At 58.1% G+C, this 22,210-nt stretch overlaps 1 protein-coding gene across 1 annotated transcript in view; it reads left to right on the top strand.

The window, feature by feature from the left end:
* Window positions 1-22,210, top strand: part of ANKS6 (ankyrin repeat and sterile alpha motif domain containing 6) — a 66,145-nt gene that overhangs the window by 19,037 nt on the left and 24,898 nt on the right. Inside the window, exons 9-14 of the mRNA XM_055125203.1 lie at window positions 2,607-2,810; window positions 4,259-4,412; window positions 6,355-6,518; window positions 13,446-13,629; window positions 16,189-16,256; window positions 18,736-18,967. Coding sequence (XP_054981178.1) covers window positions 2,607-2,810; window positions 4,259-4,412; window positions 6,355-6,518; window positions 13,446-13,629; window positions 16,189-16,256; window positions 18,736-18,967 — 1,006 coding nt within the window. The remainder of the gene's footprint in view (window positions 1-2,606; window positions 2,811-4,258; window positions 4,413-6,354; window positions 6,519-13,445; window positions 13,630-16,188; window positions 16,257-18,735; window positions 18,968-22,210) is intronic.

Below are 22,210 nucleotides of genomic sequence, written 5' to 3'. Positions count from 1 at the left end.
CGGCGTCCGACAGCCTCATTCGGTAGCTGTGGCCGCTCTCCCGGCTCGCTCCTAGATGTTGCGTGAGGCCGTGACTGTGGGAAGGAAGGCGGGGTCGCTCGGGATCACCCACCCAGGGGTGGCCGTGGCTGAAGAATGGGGCCACGTACTTCCTGAGCGTATTTTTTTTCTCCGTCTTTTAGCACCAGTGGTCATGGTCGTCACTGTCGGAGCTTAGATACGACCACTTGAGTCAGCCCCTGTGGCGTGCCCACTGCCCGCCAGCGAGCCCACTTCTCTCCATCCTTGGCCAGCGGCTCACAGGCCCACGGGAACCTGTCCCCTTGGGTCCTCGTCCACATCTGACCTGCTGTGCTTTCCGCCGTGTGAACAGCTGAGGGAGAAAAAAAGAAAACTCTCTCATGCCTCAGTTTCCCCTCTCTTGTCTGATTTCCTCAAGATAAATATCCGGAGATGCCTGGGTTGGGGCTAGAGTGATAGTGCAGCGGATCAGGCACTCGCCCACCCTGGGTTCCCCAGCACCCCAGATGGCCTCCCGAGCCCCTGCAGGAATGATCCAGAGCAGAGCTAGGAGTAAGCCCTGAGCACTGCTGGGTGTAACCCTCCCACCCCCGCAAAAAAACCTGGGTCCAAAGTGTCACGGATATCCAGGAAGTCCAGACCCGTGTGTGTCTACACCCGCCGGCCCATGGAGAGGTGTGGGCAGGCTTAGTTTCCCCACCTCCACACGGAGGGGAAATGCCCTTCCAGGATGGTCAGTTCTCTCTGTCCAGGGCATCCTCCTGTGTGTGCGCACGCACACACGCACACACACACACACACACACACACACACAAAATGGTCTTCAGGGGACTGCACTTACTTGCAGACCTTCAGCACAGTTCCTGAGAGCTCGAGTGGGACTCCGGGACCCTCCCCCTCTACGTCCTCCCTCACCCAACCCCCCCCCCCCCGCCTGCTTCTGTGCCACCGCCTCAGGCCCCGTAGAGGTGGGGCACCCGCCTGCCCGCCCTGCGCAGATGGAGGCTGGCCGGCATCCTGCCCCGAGGGCCCCTCAGCCCTCCCCGCCGAGCAGCGCCCGCCCAGCTCCCGGGGCAGGTCTAGCTGTGGGGTGCCCTTCCCTGCCCAGCACCATCTGCTGCCCGCTTCACGGGCTGGCCTTAATTAAAGTCAGCTGCTGGGGAGGCTGCTGCTCGCCAGTCCCCGGGCTTCACTGTGGGGGTGAGGCAGGCGCACCTCAAACCCCACTTTCAGAACTAAAGGGCAGTGGACGGCATCGGCAGGAGGCGTGGGGGATGGGTAGCCTCCCCCCCAACCCCTCCCAATTTCCCCTCCCACCACCCCCGTGCTGGGTGGTGTCTCCCACAGAGCTGCCTCTCCTCTCCCGGCTCCCATCTCTGCCCCCTGCAGCCCTGTCCCATTCTCTGGCCAGGGTCAGCGCGGCCTTGTTCCCTGTCTGCGCCCTGCCCGCCTGCAGCGGCCTCTTTCTTGGCCGAGTCGGACCCTCCCCAATGTCTGTGCTCACCCTGCATCCCCTTTGCCTCGGCTCTCCACTCACCCAGACCTGCTTTCATCTTTTTGTCTCTGTGTTTTGGGGGGGCTCGTTCCTGGCTCTGCACTCAGGAATCACTCCTGGTGATGTACAGGGATTACTCCTGGCTCTGCACCCAGCAACCACTCCTGGCGATGCTCAGGGGCTACTCCTGGTTCTGCACCCAGCAACCACTCCTGGCGATGCTCAGGGGCTACTCCTGGCTCTGCACCCAGGAACAACTCCTGGCGATGCTCAGGGGTCATTCCTGGCTGTGCACTCAGGAATCACTCCTGGTGATGCACAGGGATTACTCCTGGGTCTGCACTCAGGAATCGGGACCATATGGGATGCCGGGGATCAAACCCAGGTGGGCTGTGTGCAAGGCGAAGGGCCCTACCTGCTGTAACATCTCTCTGGTTCCTGCTTTTATCTTTTTTAATTAACTTTATTTATTTATTTATTCATTTGCTGACTGGAGTGATAGCACAGCGAGTAGGGCGTTTGCCTTGCACGTGGCCGACCTGGGTTCGATTCCTCCATCCCTCGCAGAGAGCCCGGCAAGCTACTGAGAGTATCCCACCCGCATGGCAGAGCCTGGCAAGCTCCCCGTGGCGTATTTGATATGCCAAAAACAGTAACAACAAGTCTCACAGTGGAGACGTTACGGGTGCCCGCTCCAGCAAATCGAGCAAATCAGGACAACAGTGCTACAGTGCTACAGTGCTATTTATTTATTCATTTTTTAAGTTTTGGGGCCAGCCCAGCAATGCTCAGAGAGCACTCCTGGTGGGGCTTGGGGGCCATGTGGTACGGGGGATTGAACCCGGGCCTGCAAGTAAGCCCCTCCACCCCTGTGCGATCTCTCAGCCCCCCGCCCCCTCCCCAGTGCACTCTGATCTCGCTGCTGCGGCTGCATTGCCAAGAGGAGAGGCAGGAACAACACACGTGTGTCTGGCTTGGGCGTGGGTGGAGGCTGCGACCACCCCCAGTGTCCCTCCCTCCCTCCCTCCCTCCCTCCCTCCCTCTCTCCCTCCCTCCCGGCAGCTCTCACCCCCGGCCCTGTGTTTTTCAGCTTCGGAACGGAGCCCCCTTCACCCGACTCCCGAGTGACAAGCTGAAGGCCGTCATCCCCCCTTTCTTGCCCCCCTCCAGCTTCGAGCTGTGGAGCTCCGATGGGTCCCGGACCGGCCACAGCAGGAAGGCGGACCCCACAAAGACGGTGCCGCCACAGAGAGCCAGCAGGGGCCACCCCGTGGGGGGGCGGGGCACGGACACCGTAAGTCAGCCCCGCAGCAGGTGGGGCGCAGGTGGCGGTGACCTCGGGCCTGGCCGTTTCCCCTTTCTCTCAACGAGCAGCATCGTTTGGGCTGAGGAGACCTCAGCTAAGGAAAGCAGCACGCTTGGGGGACAAGTTCTGTTATTGAGGTGGGCGGGGGCCAGAGACGTGGTGCAGGGGTTAGGGTGCATGTCTTGCATATGACTGATTCTGGAGCACCACATGGTTCCACAAGCACCGTAGGGTGTAGCCCTGGGAGCCCCCTGGGGTGGCCTACCATATTCTCCGGCCTCTGCACTGAGCCTCAAGCATAGTTGGCTCAGAGTCTCGGGAAGGGTCCCCCAGGAGGCACCCCCACCCCATCAAATAATCTGGTGGAGTTCAGGGAATGAAGGCTAGGGCCCCTTTTCTCCATCCTCTGGAACCCGTTTTTCTAGGAGCAGCTGGAAGACAGCTGGAATTCCTTTCCTCCTCCTGTTCTTCACCTGGCAGAACATTGCCTTGGGTTTGGGTTTGATTCCGGTTTGGGTGCCACACCTGCTGGTGCTCAGGACTTCCTCAAGGCTCTGTGTCCAGGGATCACTCCTGGTGGGGCTCGGGGGACCCTATGGGGTGCCAGGGATCCAAACCGAGGTCAGCTGAAAGCAAGGCAAACGCTTTATCCACTGTACTATGGCTCCAGCCCCAAATATCCAGTTTTGGTTTTGGGCAGGGGCGGGGGCAGGGGAGGGGTGTGGCTGGGACCAGAAAGCAGGTGCTCAGCCCCCTTCCTGGTGGTCCACACTAGGGTGGCTCAGGTGCATGCCAGCAATAGACATTCGACAAATGTCAGGTGCTGCTGACATCTTTCCGCGCCTGCAGTGAGTGTGTGTGTGTGCACACGTGTATGTGCATGTGTGAGAGTGTGAGTGAGTGTGTGTATGCACATGTATGTGAATGTGTACATGTGTGTGCATGGGAGTATGCATGTGTGAGTGTGCGTGAGTATGAGTGTGTGTGTGCGTGCGTGTGTGTGTGTGTGTGTGTGTGTGTGTGTGAATGTGAGTGTGTGTGTTTAAGGGAGGGCGGGGTACTTGTGACAGATCATCGTGACTAGAGAATCTGTCCAGCCAATCATTAGTAGAACACCAAGGCCCGGAATGACCGGGCTCCAAACGGGTGCAGACTGTCCTCGACAGAAACAGCCCAAGTGCCTCCTGGGGACTCAGGCCTCTTAGGGGCTCCTCACAAGCTGAGCTGGCGCACCCCTGTCGCAGCAGCTGGGGTGGGCTGGCTGTGCTCCCTGCACTGCTACACACACACTCAACACACAGACACACAGACACACACAGATACAGACACACACACACACACACACACACACACACACACACACACACACACGCTGTGACTCTGAGCTGAGGAGGGAACGAGGAGCCCTCACCCTGATATTCCCCTTCCTCTTGCAGACTCCCGTCAGGCCGGTTAAATTTCCGTCTCTCTCCAGAAGCCCCGCCTCTCCCGCCAACTCGGGAAACTTCAACCCCTCGCCTCACTCCTCCAGCGGCTCCAGTGGAGTGGGGGGCGTCGGCAGACACGGCGGGGAGCTGCATAACCGCTCAGGTGGGGACCTGGGCACGGGAGCCGGGCCCCTGCACCCCGCTGCCACCCCCACCCCGCTGCTGTTCTCCCTGTGGCTCTGGAGTCTTTCGTGTGCCCCTAACTCCATGGTGCCGTGCTTTCTTGGGGCCCCCCGGGGGAGTAGAGAGGGGTGGAGCGTTTTAATGAGAAGTGTGGGGAGTTTAAGGCCCGTGAGTGTCGACCTCAGCCAGCTTCTCACCACACCCCTTCAACAGAGGAGCAGGTGGCACTCGAAATAGATGGACGATCCGTCACCCCAAGAGGGACTGGAGTGGGGCTGGAGCGATAGCACAGCGGGTAGGGCGTTTGCCTTGCACGCGGCCGACCCAGGTTCGATTCCCAGCATCCCATATGGTCCCCTGAGCACCACCAGGAGTAATCCCTGAGTGCAGAGCCAGGAGTAACCCTGTGCATCTCCAGGTGTGACCCAAAAAGCAAAAAAAAAAAAAAAAAAAAAAAAAAAAAGGACTGGAGTGATGATAGCATGCAGCCAGTCTGGGTTGGATTCCCAGTGCCCCTCAGCCCTGCCAAGAGCAATCCCAGAGCACCAACAGAGGTGTGCCCCTCTGGTTCCCCCCCCCCCCCACCAAACAAACCAAACAAAAATGTGGAAAGAAAAGTGCAGAAATTACTTGAGGCTGGAGAGATAGTACAGTGGGTAGGGGGTCTACTTTGCACACAGCTGACCTGGGTTCAATCCCCAGCACCTCCTTGGGCCTCTGAGCACCGCCAGGAGTGATCCCTGAGTGCAGAGCCAGGAGGAAGCCCTGAGCTTTGCCTGGTGTTACCCAAAACAAATCAACCAGCTGGGGCGGGCAGGGTAGAGGGGCAGTCAGAGAGCCCCGGGAAGCAGAGAACCCCGGGCAGCTGATCTCCCGTCTCCCCAGGGTTCAGCCCAGCCAGTCTGGCCCGACTGACGACCCCAGGGCAGGATCCCCGGGCTCTGAGGGATGAGGGCTGCCTGCTTCCCCTGGAAGCTCTCAGACTTCCAGATTCCCCGAGGAACCTCGACGTGAAGAAAAACACGGGGGAATCTTCCCCCAAAGGGGTCCTCCCTTACACTCGGGATTTATCTTTGCAATATGCTTTTGTGTCTCTTACACTCTCGGAAGCTGGAGCACAGCTTACAGAGCCCCGAGCTCTGCGTCAGACACGATGCTGGACCCCTTTCCATGGCCCACTCCTCTCTGTCTCCCAACAGCCCCGGGGGGGGGGAGCTCACCCCACTTTGTGGCTGAGGGAGCAGGCGCTCGGGCTGTTCACTGAACAGGGCCTCGTGGGCATGAGGGAACAGAGCTGGGGTCTCCGCGCTGTGGTGGGCCAGAGGCGGGAGTGCCCTCTCGTGGCAGCGGTGTGAGAGCGCATCTGAGATCTCGGCGTAGAATAACACGGCGGTGCTCTGTCCACGCGAGGCGTCGGCGGGTTTTACGTCAGCAGCTTCCTCTCGGCTGCACACAGGGCTTTGCAGGAGGTGGCGTAGTGTCGACTCCCAGTGCTCTGCGTCAGTCCTCCGCCTCTCCCCCGGCCCCCCATGCCCACCCTCGTACCCTGGCAGTCCTGGTTCGCCTCTCCCTGCAGACAAACGCGCACTGCACGTTTCGGGTAGATGGGGAAAAGCAGCGTAGGCACAAGGGAACGAGGCACTCCCAGGGGCGTTTGCGAGGAATGGGGACGTGGCTGACCAACTGCTGGGCAGCTCTGTCCCGCTCCCCTGGGTGCGAACTGCCAGCAGGAGGTACTGGGGGTGGCGGCTGCAGAGGCCACTTGACCTTCCGTGGCTCTGGGGACAGGTTGCCCCAGGCTGCACCTTCCCCACTCAAATCCTGTCCTCTGCCAGTGGCCACGCCGCCCGCCAGCGGTGGGCCCTGCCCTCGAGGCACACGGGGAGCCCCCCTCACTGTCCTTCCTCGTCCTCGTCCCCCAGGTGGCAGCATCGACAGTGTCCTGTCCCAGATCGCAGCCCAGAGGAAGAAGGCCGCGGGGCTCTCGGAGCAGAAGCCCGGCCACCGGTCCAGCCCCGTGGGCCCAGCCCCGGGCCCGACCGAGCTCCCCAGCTCGCCTGCAGCAGGGGGCGGCCCCGGAGGCAAGGTGCGTGCTGGGTCCCCCGCTCCCTCTGCACACACCTTCACCTGCGGTCCCCGAAGCTGCCCCCCGCCCGGGGCCCTCCCGGGAGGCCTGGGGAGTGGGGTGGGCAGCCCGGTGCCCTGGGCCGTGCAGTGCATCCCTGTGCTTGCTCCGCTTGATCCCCTCCCCCAACGCAAGGGCAGAAAGGGGGAGAAGGGAGAGCAGGAGCCAACCGTCTGTCTTCACAGGGGGCCGGGGGCCGTCCACAGCGGGCCCCATGATGGCTCGGGCAGCTTCGGCCCTCTCTGCCCACCTGCCCCGCACTGCCCACTCTGTGCCCCTCCACTGCCAGTGCCAGGTCCCCAGCTGTGAAGCGGGATTCAGTGGCTGCTCCCTGGGGGTCGCGATGGACTTGTGGTCTCACCTGGGCCGTGAGCTTCGAGAGGGACCTTCCTGAGGACAGGTGAACGGTGGAGGAGGGGACGCACGTGCAGTAGCCGGCGGAGCTGGAGGAAGGTTGGGGGGCAGGACCCAGCCTGAGCCTCACCCAGCCCCCACCCTCCACCCCCCGGCAGGGCACTGGTCCTTGAACAATCCTGCTGCACCCTGCAGCACCTGCGGGCTGGGTGCTGGATGCGGGGGACTCTGGGTTGACCCCACCCCTCCTTCCGAGCATGCGAGCATGCTGTTGCAGCTGGTGGAGGGTGTGAGTGAGAACCGGCTCCTCCCCCAGGTAGCCCTCCAGGTGCTCCCCTTGGCTCATCAGAGTCCATTGCCTCTTCTGAGGGAGACCCCCCCCCACTCCTCTCTGAACCCCCAAACTCAGGCACAGCCTCCCTCAGAGAGAAAGCTTAAGACGTCTGGAAAAGTCAGGTCCCCGAGAGCATCCTGCTGGCCTCCGCGCAGGGGGTGCACTGAGGAGGATGCTGAAGGGCTGTGAGCAGTGTTTCTGGTCCAGCACCTGGGTCACACAACTGTGACTCAAACTCCCTCAAGCCCTCGGACCTACATAACCAGGTTCCTTCTAGGCCACAGCTCCAGAAAAAGTTTCTCCCTCCTATACATTAGCACATTTTTTGTGCCACCGGGCTCAAATCACAGGTGTAATAGGAACCGTGCAATTAAGTTCCTCTTTGAATTCAGCTCTAGAAAAAAAGTCTCCCCTGATTCTTTGATACGTTTTCTTTCAGCAGATTTAGATAATTACTGTACTTGATTATGTATTATTATTGTTTTGCCCCGGCTGTAGGGTGCTCAGGGCTACTCCTTCCCGTTAGTCTCTAGTCAGGCCTTTGATAGTTTCCTCTGTTGTCTGAAATTTTGATTGGGTTTGGGTGAGGCTCTGGGACGTGCTGGCTACGAGTGCTCGCCTTGGGTGGGAGCTGGGTCACCCTTGGGTCTCTGACGCCTCTGCACCAGTGTGTTCCGAGAGCGGGACTGAAGGAATCCGGGAGCCAGGCGACTGGCCCTTGACCCACCCCCCGACTTTTGGTTTCTCGGCAGAGTGGCGTGCTGGGACCCTGAGGAGCTGTTTGAAAAGTGAGGGTTCTGGGCTCCGAGTGGCGTCCCGGGGGAGATTCTCAGGGGAAAGCCTGGGAGGCCTGTTCTCCCGTGCCCGCCAGCTCCCAGGTCGGAGAAAGCGCCAGGAACCAAGCTTCCCTGTCAGAAGCTCCAGCAGCAAGCTTGGGTCTCCCAGAGAGTTCTCAGAGGCCCTGGGGAAGAATGCAAGAAGGTTTAGTCTGCGCCTGCAGCCCTGAATGCGGTGCTTTGCTAAGGGCAGGTGCCTCAGCCAGGCAATACAGCTAGCTGCAGGGGGTCACAACTGGGAGCAGGGGCCACAGCTGCAGGGGGCCACAGTTAGCCATAGTTACAGGGGAGCATAGGCAGGGACAGAGGCAGGTGTCTGTGTTTGCAAATCTGCAGGAGTCTGTCCAGGAGGCACAGGATGTAGGGGGCCAGGGCAGGGGCCAAAACTTCCCAGCTCTCTGGCTGCCCACAGGCCCACGGCCAGATCACCGTCCTCTTCCCCACCCACAAAAATGCAGCAGTTCGAAGCCGAAAGCGCATGTTTGGCCAGCGACTTGCAGGCTGGCAGTTTGGGGCCTGGATGGAGGCAGTTCTCTGGGCCTGGGGGGACCAGGCTGCTGGCCAGAGTGGCCGGCATAACTGGGTCATGCGTGTCCACAGCAAGCTCAGGCACGTTCTCATGTCAGCCGCAGAAGGCAGAAGGTGAAAACCGCCCAAGCTGTTGAGGCAAGTCTGTGCATCCACTGTGGAACCTCCTCCAGCCCCACAGCACCCCCCCACCCCCCGCCAGTGTGTGGATCCAGGGCACGGTCAGGAGTGACGTCACCCCTGCAGCCGGGCTGCCTCACTGGGCACTGGGGATGGTTCTGATACTTGGGAGCAGACCAAGCCATTGCATTTCCCTGCCCTTCCCCCAGTTATGCTACCCACGGGAGTCCAGGGGACTTTTTTTACTTGCCCAGCTAAATCTGTTTTACAGGCATCTTCAAGTGATGATCTCTAGCTTAATCAGAAACTTTCCTATGGAATATCTTTCTAGGAAAAGCCGGGGGAAGAATCCGATAGTGTAGACAGCTTGTTGACAAAGTCCTTCAAAAAACAAGAGGGCTTTTTTTTTTTAAACTCTAGGCTGTAGTTAGCTCAAAGGAGCACATCTTAGTAGAAGGCATGGAGTGTGTGTATATAGGCCTACAAGCTGTTTATCTTTGTTTTTCCTATCTTACACAAGGTGTTCATTTCATAACCAAAATTAGGTCCAGAGAGGCAAGGAACAAAACAAAATCTGGTTCCAAGTTACAGTTCACATAGGTACTTGGATGACGTGACAGAATACTTAAAAGAACTTTAGTTACTCTAGTAAAATAAATCAGCATTAAAGGCTCTAGTGGAAGATTTGAACCTACAAAGATTCTGTGAGTGACTTTTTCAGGAGAGAGACAAAGGTAAGAAACAATAGAAGTGCTAGGGGAAAAAAAAACACAGTCACAGAGGAGAATAGATCTCTCTGTCATTATGAACTATTCCTTTCCCTCTGTAACAGGAAATAAGGATGCATCCTCATGGCATTGCAGGAAAATAAAATGGCAAACCATTAGCTCTTGTAAACATAAATATGAAAACCCTCCACAAAATATTACTCAGTGATACTTTAAAGGGTAATACATTCTGACCAAGTGGGTTCATCCCAGCAATGCAGATCTAATCCAGCAGTAGAAAAGCCAACGTAATCCATCATATTAATGGATTAAAGAATGAAATGCAGGGGGGGGGAAAGGTGCAAACTCAGTTCATCATCATCCCTCAGCTCATGGGGAACTGAAGAGAACTTCCCGAAATGAAGGGAAAACAGGCCAGGCCCCTGCCCGAGGGAGAGTGGCCTGGAGGTCCGGAACAAGGATGTTTCTGTCACATCTGAGCCTCTCAGCTTTGCACAGACCCCATAGCTGTGTAAATTAAGAAACAGAAATAAGGGGCTGGAGCAATAGCACAGTGGGTAGGGCGTTTGCCTTGCACTCGACCAACCCGGGTTCGATTCCCAGCATCCCGTATGGTTACCAGGAGTAATTCCTGAGTGCATGAGCCAGGAGTAACCCCTGTGCATCGCCAGGTGTGACCCAAGTCCCCCCCCCTAAAAAAAGAAACAGAAATAAGAGGTACACAGACAGGAAAGGACAATATGAAACTCTCCGCCTTAAGTGGCATCCCTGTCTGCTTGCAAAGCACCAGAAAATCTACACAAAAAACTCCATGCACCACTCATGAGTTAGTTCCTACAGGAATGTGTCAGTATGCAAATGCCAATGTAAAATGACAGTTGCCTTTTTAAAATTTAAAATTAAAAAGGACTTATAATAACACATTGGAAGTGTGTTATGTAAAAAATATACTATTAAAACAAGGTGCTTAGGTATAGAAATAGAATAGGATAAAAATAGAATTGTGTAAACTGAAAGCAACAAAAGGAATAAAATCAAAGGTAGGAAGTCTCATATGAAGATACCAGTTTCCTGCAATATGATCTACAAATTTGGCGCAGTCCCAGTCAGAACCCTAGCAGAACTTAAGAAGCTGACTCTTGAATTTTCAGTCAGATGTGAAGAAACAAGACCCAAAAGAATGATGAAAAAGAATGAAATTGGAAGAATTCAGACTCTCTCGCTTCAGGATTTACGGTCAAGCTGCCGTCAGGTTTCGGTGAAAGAACACACATAGATCAGTGGGATAGACTAGACTGGCCAATATAAAACCACACAGCAGTGGTCAGCTGCCATTTTTTAAACAAATGGTGCAAAGACAGTTCCGCAAAGAAAGGGTAGTTGTTTCAGCCAAAAACACTGAAATAATTGATTGCCCCTGTGTGAGAGAGTGAATCTGCACATATACATCTCATAGCTACTTCCCCCCCCCCATAGGAACGAGCAGTTCTGAAACTGTGTCACGTGTGGATGCTTCTTTGCATACCTGCATAGTTCATAGGTTTGCAAGGGTGAACTAGACTGTGAATATGTTTCATGGGGTGAGCCCACGTTTTAACTTTTAGGGACTGAAGGGGAGGTGCTAGAATGAACCCTGCGGGGCTGGAGAGATAGTCCGCAGGTAGGGTGCTTGCCTTGCACGCAGCCAAGCTGGGTTTTAGCCCCTGGCATCTCATATGGTCCCCCTGAGCACCTCTAGGAGTAAGATCTGAGCACAGAGCAAGGAATAACCTCTGAGCATCGCTGAGTGGTACCCAAAAAACAGCCCCCCCAAAAAATGAACCCCGTGGCTATTGAATTGAAGTCAAGCTGGGCTTAAATGGTGTCTGTTTTTATGTACAGACATATGGACACTTATGATTTGCTCAGAGAGCTAATTGGGGTTCTGGGGGGCACATCTTCACCTATGACCTTGTTCTGTGCTCCAAGAGAACCTGGATGGGACACCCCAGCAGCAGCGAGTAACCCCACACCCAGGTTTGGGTTTTGAAGCACCATTTTCCAGTAGAAAGGAGCAAGCGCTTGGAGAAGTGGTTTGTGCCGGTTCTAGGCCAGTGATGATACGGGCTGAGCCTGAAGTGTGCCACAGCATCGGAGAGTAAGGAGGTGCTTTTCGAAGGAGAGCACCTGGGGAATGCCCAGGGGCTGGAGTTGAGTCTCAGCAACCCCCTGCCCCAGAAACTTCCAGGTACAGGCTTGGTATTCCCCTGTGCACTGCAGGGAAGGGCCCCCCAATAAAAGTAAGAACTTGTGAAAAGGGACACAGGAGCCTATCTGAAGGGGCCTAATGGCCATGTTGCAGCAATTTAAGCAACTTTATAGATAAACTTATGTGCCTACATGCTAATATGGAATACAGTGCACTCTTTAATACAGATCGCAGGCTAATATATTTAGTTACGCGTATATACATGTATACTTTATTTTTTGCAGTACTGCCATTGAGCAGCTATAAGACAAAAATGCTCTCAAGTGTTGGGTCGTTGTGCAAAGACCAAATTCAGTACCCACAAGCCCTCCTTACTATGGTGACCTAATAAGATCGTGAGGAAGAAGGAGCAATCCTTCCCTCCAGGAGCACTGCAGGCAGTAAATGCGGCAGGACTGGGAAGCCACATGCTCCCCAGCCCTTACGGTGGCCTCGGTGTCCAGACAGAACCCAGCCGAGAGCACAGGACACTGGGGGAAAGTTTTAGGAGAAGCGAGGCGCTTCACTCCCAGCACCATCGTCCTCCAGTGCTCCTGCCTTAAGGGAAGAGTTGGGATTTCACAGGCAGGGGGGAGGGGTGGGCAGGTGAGCGCCCATCCCACCCCCAACCATAGCATGAAAGGGGCAGATTTGACAGTGAGCCCAGGGCTCCCGGCTGCCCACCGGTGTGATGCCCTGAGAACAGCATGTCAGCTGTCTGTAGCACGGCGAGCCCTGGGGTCTCAGGTCACCTTCTTCCTTTGGAGAGTCGTTCCCGGGCTGGGTACAATGGTAGGACCAGAGGAGGGGCTCACGGGAGCCCTGTCTTGTCGGTGCCACTCTCGTGTCAGTCTAAGATCATTTCAGGGGGGCCTGAGCGATAGTACAGCAGGGAAGGCATTTGCCTTGCACGCGGCCATCCTGGGTTCAATCCCCAGCATGCCATATGGTGCCCCGAGCAATGCCAGGAGTAATTCCTGAGTATAGAGCCAGGAGTAGCCCCTGAGCATTGTCGGATATGACCTAAAAAGCCAAAAAAAAAATCATTTCAGAATAAAGACTTAAAGACATTTGTGGTCAATAAGTGTAGCACTGTAGCAGCACTGTCGTCCCATTGCTCATCAGTTTGCTCGAGTGAGCACCAGCAACGTCTCCATTGTGAGACTTAATTGTTACTGTTCGGGGCATATTGCATATACTACGGGGTAGCTTGCCAGGCTCTGCCGTGCGGGCTGGATACTCTCAGTAGCTTCCTGGACTCTCCGAGAGGGATAGAGGAATCGAACCTGGGTCAGCCGCGTGCAAGGCAAATGCCCTACCCGTTATGCTATCTCTCCAGCCAAAATAATATCCATGGCCAGAGAAAACGGGTTGGTAGAACTGGTCAATGATTGGAACTAACCACAAGTGTGTGTGGCTGACGGTAAGTAAAAACAAAAAATCAAGAAAGCTAAATGACCCGCAGGTAGGAGTGTGTTCGTTGGTCCAAAGACGGGGTGTGGCCTGTTCCTATGGGGTCATCCAGGGCAGCTGAGAGGACAGGGTGCTGGCCGCTGCAGGTGGGTGCCCCTCTTCCCCACCCAGCCCTGCTTCCCTGGGGCTGCACTCAGAAGGTGCTTGCTGCTTGGCCTGTTTCCTGAGGCGGGTCTGGCCCTCCTCGATGTGAGTGAAGTGTCCGAGGGGCCACGGTGGGGGGGGGGGATCGGTGCTGTCTCGGCCCCGAGGCTGACGGCGCGGATGTCTGTCTGGTCCCGCCTGCAGAAGCTGGAGATGAACAAGCGGCCTCCGTCAGGGGCCTCCAGCGCCTCCAAGAGCACCTCCCCCACCCTCACCCCCTCACCGTCCCCCAAGGGCCACGCGGCCGAGTCCTCCGTGTCGTCCTCCTCGTCCCACCGGCAGTCCAGGAGCAGCGGGGGCTCCAGCAGCGGCACCATCACTGACGAGGGTGAGTCCCCTCCCGCACCCCGCTGTGACCTCCTTGGTCACCCTCACGGCTCCGGGCCGGCTTTGAAAGCTTCAGGCTGACAGCGCGGCCACCCCCCCGCTCCTGTCCCCGAGCCTGCGTTGGGGCTTATTGAGCTAAAGCTGTTACAGTCTCCTGCAAATGCAGAGGAGTTGTGTTTGCACGTACACACACACATACACACACACACACACACACACACACACACACGGAGAATTGCTTCCCAGACCCCAGGTGTGTGGGTGTGTGCATCCCCCTGAATCTGTGCAAATCCCCATGGTCTTGGCTCTGGGTAAAGGACTTTCACACTGGGCTCAGCCAGAGTGAAAGCAGGAAGTGGGTTTGGTGTGGTATCCTGCCGTGGGGTGGGGGTGGGGGGTCCTTGTCAACTGCTCTGGGGGGTCCTCCTCTCCCTCTGACAGGGAGGTGCTCTCTCCAGGACTGTAAGGTTCTCCCCAGCCTCTGCATGCTGATTCCTTCCTGTCACTAGAGCTCCCGCAGAGAGGGTGCCCGTCCTTAGCTCATGGGGCAAAATCTTGGGGTTGTTGGTCTGCCTTGGCCCTATGACTGGGGTGTGTGGCCACTGTAGCAATGTGTGTCCTGGGAGGGTGGACCCGGTGTGTCTCCCCTCCTTTCCCTTGGCTGTTGCCACGATGACTTGGCAGGGCGGTGGGTGGGCGGGAGTATGCACTTGCTTCCAGTGCATTAGAGATCACTGTCACTGTCAGTGTCATCCCGTTGCTCATCGATTTGCTCGAGCGGGCACCAGTAATGTCTCCATTGTGAGACTTGTTACTGTTTATGGCATATCGAATACACCACGGGGAGCTTGCCAGACTCTGCCGTGCTGGCAAGATACTCTCAGTAGCTTGCCGGGCTCTCTGAGAAGGGCAGAGGAATCGAACCCAGGTCAGCCACGTGCAAGGCAAACGCCCTACCTGCTGTGCTATCGATCCAGCTCATTAAAGATCACACACTTTTTTTTTTTTTTGGTGGTGATAGCGGGAATCTCGAAAGGTGATCTGTCAGCCAGCCCAAAACTCAGCATAGCGCAGAGGGACAGTGCTCAGGGGCCTCGGGATTACAGGGCAAATGCTCTCCCACAGGGCCTTCCTGGGGCCCCAGGCTGGTGGCCAGGGTCAGGGCTGGGGTCCGTCCTGCCAGGTCTGTGGGTTGGGAGAGGGAGAGGAGCACCTCAAAGGGAAGCTGACGTTCTACTGTGATTCTGGGGGGAACAGAAGTGCTGGGGAGAGCCTTGGAAGCTGCAGGCGTGAGTTACAAGCTTCTCCCGTGGGTTGAGGAGGACAGGATGGGAACGAGCACAGGTCTGCAGGGCCCCTCCCCAGCCCCCCCCCAAAGGTAAGAAGACATCAGTGACAAAGGTGAGGCCAGGGCCATAAGTGCACTGGCAGGGTGCTTGCCTTACATGCTACGTGCCTTACATGACCCGGGTTCAATCCCCAGCATCCTATGTGGTTCCCCAGCACATGTGTAATTCTTGAGTGCAGAGCCAGGAGGAACCCCTGAGCACCGCTGGGTGTGGCCCCAAATGCAAAATCAAAACAGATAAAGTGAGGGGAGAATCCCCTCCTTTAAAACTGCCCTCCAGTGGCTCGGGGGAGCTTTGGTGAGAGATGGGGCCCAGGCTGTACAGGTGGGGTACAAGTAGGGGGTCTCGCTGTCCACCCCGCTCCCCGAACCCCGCTCCCCGCACAGGGGTCCTCTGGCACAGCCCCCTCCCCTAAATCCCTTCCCTTCGCTGGAATGTGGGCCCACCCCCAAGAGAGGACACCATGTGTACATACACACATGTACACACACACATATACACACACCACACACATGTACACACGTTCACACATGCACACACACCCCACACACATATACACACCCCACAGACATACATACACATGCACATACACCACACGTACACACAGGTACACACACATACCACAGACACATGCACACATATCACATGCACATACACATACACACGTACCACACATACACACACAGACACACACACATATGCACACACATCCCTCCCTGCTGGTCCTGTCTGTTCTGCCCTCCCTCGGGAGACTGGGTCACCCCTCATTTGAGTCTCCAGCCCTGCTAAAGCTCTTTCTCTGGAGGGCCAGAGGCCTTGCCAGCGGGGGAAGCTCCCAAAGGCGAATCCTCTGCGGCCAGGAAGGCGTTCGGAGCTGTTGGGGCGGAAGACATCCAGGGCTCCCGGGCGCGATGGCGGTGGCCGTGGTGGCAGTGAGGCCGGCTGGCTCGAGGAACGGCCCCACCCTCCTCCTCAATGCCACTGGGCCCAGGGCCTGGACCCTCGGCGGGTGGGTGTAGCGGGGTGCGGGGCTGGGGGCCCCGGGCCAGCCTCCAGCTCCCCTCCAGCCCCTGCACATGGCCCGCGCTCCCGGCTGAGCCCTCAGACTTCCGTCCAGAATCAGATGACGCATCTAGGGGCGTTTGCACGCCTGGTTCTCAGACAGCTCCCCAGTCCTGAATTGGGTCTGTCTGTTTGCTTCCCCGCCGCAGATGAACTGACTGGCATCCTGAAGAAGTTGTCCCTTGAAAAGTACCAGCCCATTTTCGAGGAGCAGGAGGTAAGGGCGTCCTTGAACGTGTTGGTGCCGCTCCTGCTGTGTGACAGGCGGAGCCGTGGGGAATGGAGGTTGTCGTTCCTTGCCCCAGCGCTGGGGCCAGTCCCGGGAGGGCAGCCGAGGAGACGGAGCGGGTGCCGAGCCCGTCGTGTTCAGTGCGTCACGGCGGGGCCCGGGGACCTTCCGACCGGTTCTGTCAGAACGGAACTCTTCTTGTCTTGAGCCCAGCTCCGGCTCCCACAGAGGGTGCGTCCACCCTGAAAGCAGCCCCAGGGAAGGGGGCGGCGGGGGCAGGTGGGTTGAGAGCAGGTGACTAGCACGGGCCAGCACCTCTCTGCATCGCACCATCTCCTTGGACTCATCCGACAGAGCCCCCCATCTGCTTGGAGGCACCCCCCATCGCACTGAGACCAGCCTCCCTTCTGCCGGGTGGCAGTTCTGCATGGGCCAGCCGTGCAGGTGCCCCCAACCCCTACACACACACCCAGTCCCCCTTGCCCGGGTCTGTGGCCCAGGGAGCCAACAGCTGTGTCTGCACAGAAGTTCCCAGGCAAGCGTCAGGGCTGGGTTGGCCATCACAGCCCGAGGGGGACTCCACCTGGCCACGCCCTCAGTAGGCAGGTGGATTTGGCAGGGGGCGTCTGCTGCACCGGGTTCTGGGGGAGACAGAGAGGGCAGCGAGCTGCAGGTCAGCCAGCGGCCCCGTCGCGTGAGCCCCGGCCCTGTTGTTATGTGGCGTCCGGGAGCAGGGGCTCTGTGAGGCCAGCCGGCTGGGCCCTGGTTCCAGTGACAAGGAGGGGCCGGGCTGTGGGTGATGAGAAGGAACCGACCTTGAAGCTGTCCCCAGCATCGGTGGCTCGCCCATACTTGAAGTGTATGTGACTGTACGTGCATTGTCTCCCAGTAAGCTCTTAAGGTTTTTTTGTTTTTGTTGTGTTTTGTTTTTGTTTTTTTACGATTTTTGTCCAAATAACCCCCTTCTGCTGCTTTGGAACCTTCTGGCGTCCAGTGCAGGCCGTGGCAATGGTGTGACCGCAGCTGCAGCCGGGAGTGACCCTGAGTTGGTGCTGCTGCTTTTTGAGGAGTTTGGTGCTTTGGCCCCAAGCGCCCCTGCTGGCCTGGCCTGCTGCTGGGCGAGACCTCAGCCGCGCGCCTGCGTGAGGGACTTGTGGTTCCCTGCTTGTGTATTCTTCTGCCCGGAGAAGGACACGGAGAGCCCCCCCGCCTCCTCTCGAGAAATCCTACGTCTGGCGCTGGAAGTGCCTGTTTCTCACGGCGACGCGGGCTGTGATTCGTCCACTCTTTCCCCTTCCTTCAGCTGGGCCGTGGGGGGCTTCCTCGGCCAGAGCTGGGGCAGGGGCAGAAGCAGCCGGGGCAGCTCCCCCAGAGTTTCCAGGGGAAGGCAGGGAGCCCTGTGGATTTGCTGCAGTCTTTGTTCACTCACAGCCGCCCCCAGGCCCTGGGGAGCAGGGGGCACGGAGGGAGGGCCTGAAGGCCCTGGCCAGAGGGTGCCTCCCGGGTGCTGTGAGGTGAGCGAGGCCTCGCTGCTTCCTTCTTTTCCTCTCCCCTTCTCTCCATCCTTCCCTGTTTCCTTCCCTTCTGCCTTCTCTCCTCTCTTCCCCTCATTTCCTTTCCTTTTCTTTCCTCCCTCCCTTCCTCCCTTCCTCTCTTCCTTCCTCTCTCCTTTCTTGCTTGCTTCCTTCCTTTTCTTCCATCTCCCCTCCTTCCCTCCCCCCTCCTTCCCTCCTCCTCTCCTTCCCTTCTTCCTTCCTTCCTCCATCCCTCCCTCCCTTCCTTCCTTCCTTCCTTCCTTCCTTCCTTCCTTCCTTCCTTCCTTCCTTCCTTCCTTCCTTCCTTCCTTCCTTCCTTCCTTCCCTCCCTCCCTCCCTCCCTCCATCCCACCCTTCCTCCCTCCCTCCTTCCTTCCATCCCCTCCTTCCCGCCTCCCCTTCTTCCCTCTCCCCCTCACTGCGCAGTCCTGGGGATGGGAGCCCCGTCTTCGCGTGCACAGTGCACACGTAGCTCCTGGACCTTTCTCTCGGGCCCTGCTTGTTGACTGTCTCTGTCTTTCCACAGTCTGCCTCTCTCTTGTCCTGGGAGAGGGAAGCGTGGTGAGTACCTCCCCAGACCCACCTTTTCTGCGCTGTTCCCCGTAGTGCTACAGGGGCTGCCATCCCGGCATCCCCTTCTGACCTCGGGACTCTGCCCGTCCCCACCCCCACCGGCCGCCCCAACTGTCTGAGTCAGGGCTGGGGCTGCCTCTTCTTACCCCATTTCCAGGCTGTTCTTTGCCAAAGCCCGGGGGTCCCGAGCACCCCGGGGGGCTGGTGCTGGCCAGTGCTCATCCTTGCCGTGACCCCAGTGACACTTCCGTTGCGAAGTCAGGAGTGGGGAGCGGTTCCCTCCTAATGCACTTGCCACTGGTGGGCCCCGCCGGGTGGGGGGAGAGAGCTGGACTCGACCCCGCCCTCTGCCCTCCCAGGTGGACATGGAGGCCTTCCTCACCCTCACCGACGGTGACCTGAAGGAGCTGGGCATCAAGACGGACGGGTCCCGGCAGCAGATCTTGGCGGCCATCTCGGAACTGAACGCAGGCAAGGTACTGTCCGTGAGCTTGCTCTGTCCCCGAGTCCTGCGGCTTAGCACCCCTTTGAGATCACCGACCCCTGTGGCCGCTTCTTCCAGTCAGCTGAGCCGTGTGCCGGCGCCCGCAGGTTGTGGACGGGCTCCGGCCTGCTGGAGCACAGCGTCCCCGGGGCAGCATTCCAACCCCCCCTCCAGCACCCCCCGGAGCCCTGCGGTCCTGTCTGCCGGCAGGGCTGGGGTGCTGGCTGGGCTGGGAGGCACGGGCAGCCCCAGGACATAGCCGTCCATCCACCTTCCTTTCCTCCTTCCTTTCCTCCTTCCTTCCTTCCTTCCTTCCTTCCTTCCTTCCTTCCTTCCTTCCTTCCTTCCTTCCTTCCTTCCTTCCTTCCTTCCTTCCTTCCTTCCCCCTCCCTCTTTCCCTCTTTCTCTTTTCTTCCTCTTTCTTTCTTTCTTTCTTTCTTTCTTTCTTTCTTTCTTTCTTTCTTTCTTTCTTTCTTTCTTTCTTTCTTTCTTCTCTCTCTCTTTCTTTCTTTCTCTCCCTTCCTTCCTCTGTCCCTTCCTTCCTTCCCCTTCCCTCCCTCTTTCCCTCCCTTTCTTTCTCTCCTTTCTTTCTCTCTCTTCCTTTCTTTCTCCCTTCCTTCCTTCCTTCCTTCCTTTCTTTCTTTCTTTCTTTCTTTCTTTCTTTCTTTCTTTCTTTCTTTCTTTCTTTCTTTCTTTCTTTCTCTCTCTCTTTCTCTCTCTCTTTCTTTCTCTCCCTTCCTTCCTTCCTCTCTCTCCCTTCCTTCCTTCCCCTTCCCTTCCTCTTTCCCTCCCTTTCTTTCTCTCTCTTCCTTCCTTCCTTCCTCTCTCTCCCTTCCTTCCTTCCCCCTCCCTCCCGCTTTCCCTCCCTTTCTCTCTCTCTTTCTTCCTTACTTTCTTTCTCTCTTTCTCTCTTACTTTCTCTCTTTCTTTCTTTCCTTCTTTTTTTCTTTCTTTCTCACTTTCTCTCTATTTGTGTTTGGGTCACACCCAGCAACCCTCAGGGGTTACTCCTGGCTCTGCACTGAGGACTTACTCCTGGCCATGTTCAGCGGACCATAAGGGATCGAGCTGGGTCTGCTGCGTGCAAGGCCAGCTCCCTACTCCTGTACTCTCTCCCCAGCCCAGGCCGGGCGTGTTCTAAAGGGGAAGATGCTTCAGCTCAACTAATGTCGTGGTTTGGGTGGCGACAATGTTGGCTTACGACACTGCCTGTGTTTTAGGGGGGCAGAGTCGTCCCTCGTCCCACGCAGCCTGCTCACCTCCAGACCCCTCCTCCCACCCCTCCGCCCCAGTTCTGCCTCCAAACCCAGGGCTCTGTCTGGGTTTGGTTCTGCCTGTGTGTCCTCGTCATCTCGGGGGAGTGACATCACCCACTGTTTGTCTTTCTCCTTCTGACTCAATTTGCTGAGCATAATCCTACGGCGAAGCCTTTTCCTCCCCGTCCTCGCTGTTTGCTCTCTTCTCTTCTTCTCTCGGAGTGGCCTGCACCTCCGCGTGGGCCCCCCCATTCCCGCACCCTGCCAGCCCAAGGCTCAGAGCGGTGGTCCAGCAAGGCCCCTGGGGAGGGCTGACCCCCCGGGGGTGATGCTCGGGATGCTCGGGAGCCCTGCAGGAGCTCTGCCGGCTCTGGAGCTGTGATGTGCGCGGGAGCAGCCGGCCTGGGTCTGCCGAGTCCCAGGCGATCTCTGCTCAGAGCCCTGAGCACGTCATCTGGTCGTTCCGTTAATCCTGATAAACATGGCCCCGAGCTTGCTTCGTTTCCAGATGAGGATGCAGAGGCACAGAGAGGTCAAGGAACTTGCCGGAGATCCCCCAGCCAGTCAGTGGCAGAGCTGGGATCGGCGCCTTTAGTGTGTGCCTCAACCATGCTGCCACCCCGCCTCCTCACCACCCGCAAGGAGACACACGGGAGAGGCTGTTCGGACCCCGGGGACTACAGAGGCTGGGGCTGGTCGGCACTGCAGGGAGGAAGAGGGGAGCAGGGGGTCGTGGGGCCAAGGAAGCACGTGTGCCACGACCCTAGGCTGTGAGCTCTGGGGGACGTCAAAGGCCTGGAGGGGCACAGAGGCCGGGGCTGAGTCTGCAGGAAAGCACAGGCTTCACCATGTAAGGCTCTGGGTCTATGTTCATGTGCACACACATGTACACACACTAACACACACACATGCACTCTGGTGCTGGCAACATATATCTTCTCTCTCTCTTTCTCTGTGGCTGTCTCTCTCTGGCTCTCCATATCTCTTTTTCTGTCTCTGTATCTCTCTCGGTTTCTCTGACTCTCTCTGCCTAGCTCTCTGATTCTCTGTATCTCTCTCTGTCTCTGTCTCTCTCTCTCTGTTTCTCTTCTGCTCCCAAGGAGGCTCAGGGTGACCTGCTCAGGTGGGTGAGGGCTTCGGGGAGAGGGGCGCAGGGGCTGGGGCGGGGCCAAGGCTCAGGAGCTGCAGGCTCCTCCCGGTCCTTAGAGCACAGATGTCCGAGCCAAGGCAGGGTGGAGGTGGGAGCCCGGGCCGGTCAGTGAGGTCTGCAGGAGGGAGGCAGCCCTGGCAGGGTGTCACTGCTGCCTGGCCCGGGGCCCAGAGGTGCTAGTGCCTCCGGGACCTCCCCCCGACCCTCTGTCGCTGTGGCTTTCAGAGCCAGGATGGCGGAAAGCAAAGCATCCCCAGCCGGTTGCCTGCTGGGGGTTGGGTGCGGCTGTCTCCGCAGGGTGGGCGGAGGGACGCGCGAGCCCGCTGCAGAGGAAGCTGGTTCCCTGAGCTTCTCTCCCACACTCGTGGCCAGCTGCCCTCCGCCCCTGCAGCGGTGTGCATCCTCTCCCGGCGGTCCGGCGAGGGAGGACACCCGGTGGTGTGTGCCCGAGTGGAGACGGCACCACGAAGCATCTGGACACCGCTTGGAGGCTGGACGGAGGGGGCTGAGGTCAGGTGCTGGCAGGGCTAGTTCCGGCCAGGAGCCTCTCTGGTGCCTTCACAGCACAGAGAACAGAGACGCAAGCTAATGGCCACAGCAGCTTCCCAGGCCCCCGTCCCGTCTTGGGCGCCACATCTGAAGACCTCGGTGGACACTGAGAGTCCCCTGCCCACCCCGTCACGCGGGGAGAGGCACTGTGTGCGCATCAGTGGTCTCCCTGCGACCCCAGCTCACCAGCTCCGCTCCAAGAGACAGAGGCGCCCCTGGGCAGGCCAGCGAGGGGACCGTCTCCCCACCCCATCCCGGCCTGCAGGGGACGGGTGGGCTGGTCCTGCCGGGGCCGTGCAGGGGAGCAGGCTGCATCTGGTGTCAGTGGGGGGAGTTCAGTGTGGCAGGAGCACAGCTGCCCCGCTGGAGCCAGGGGCTGCTGCTCAGAGAGGGCA

The sequence above is a fragment of the Sorex araneus genome, chromosome 1 (genome assembly GCF_027595985.1).
Source record: "Sorex araneus isolate mSorAra2 chromosome 1, mSorAra2.pri, whole genome shotgun sequence".
In the NCBI taxonomy this organism is placed as follows: domain Eukaryota; kingdom Metazoa; phylum Chordata; class Mammalia; order Eulipotyphla; family Soricidae; genus Sorex; species Sorex araneus.
The sequence above is the reverse complement of the archived record's forward strand: the minus strand, read 5'-3'. Positions and strand labels throughout refer to the sequence as shown.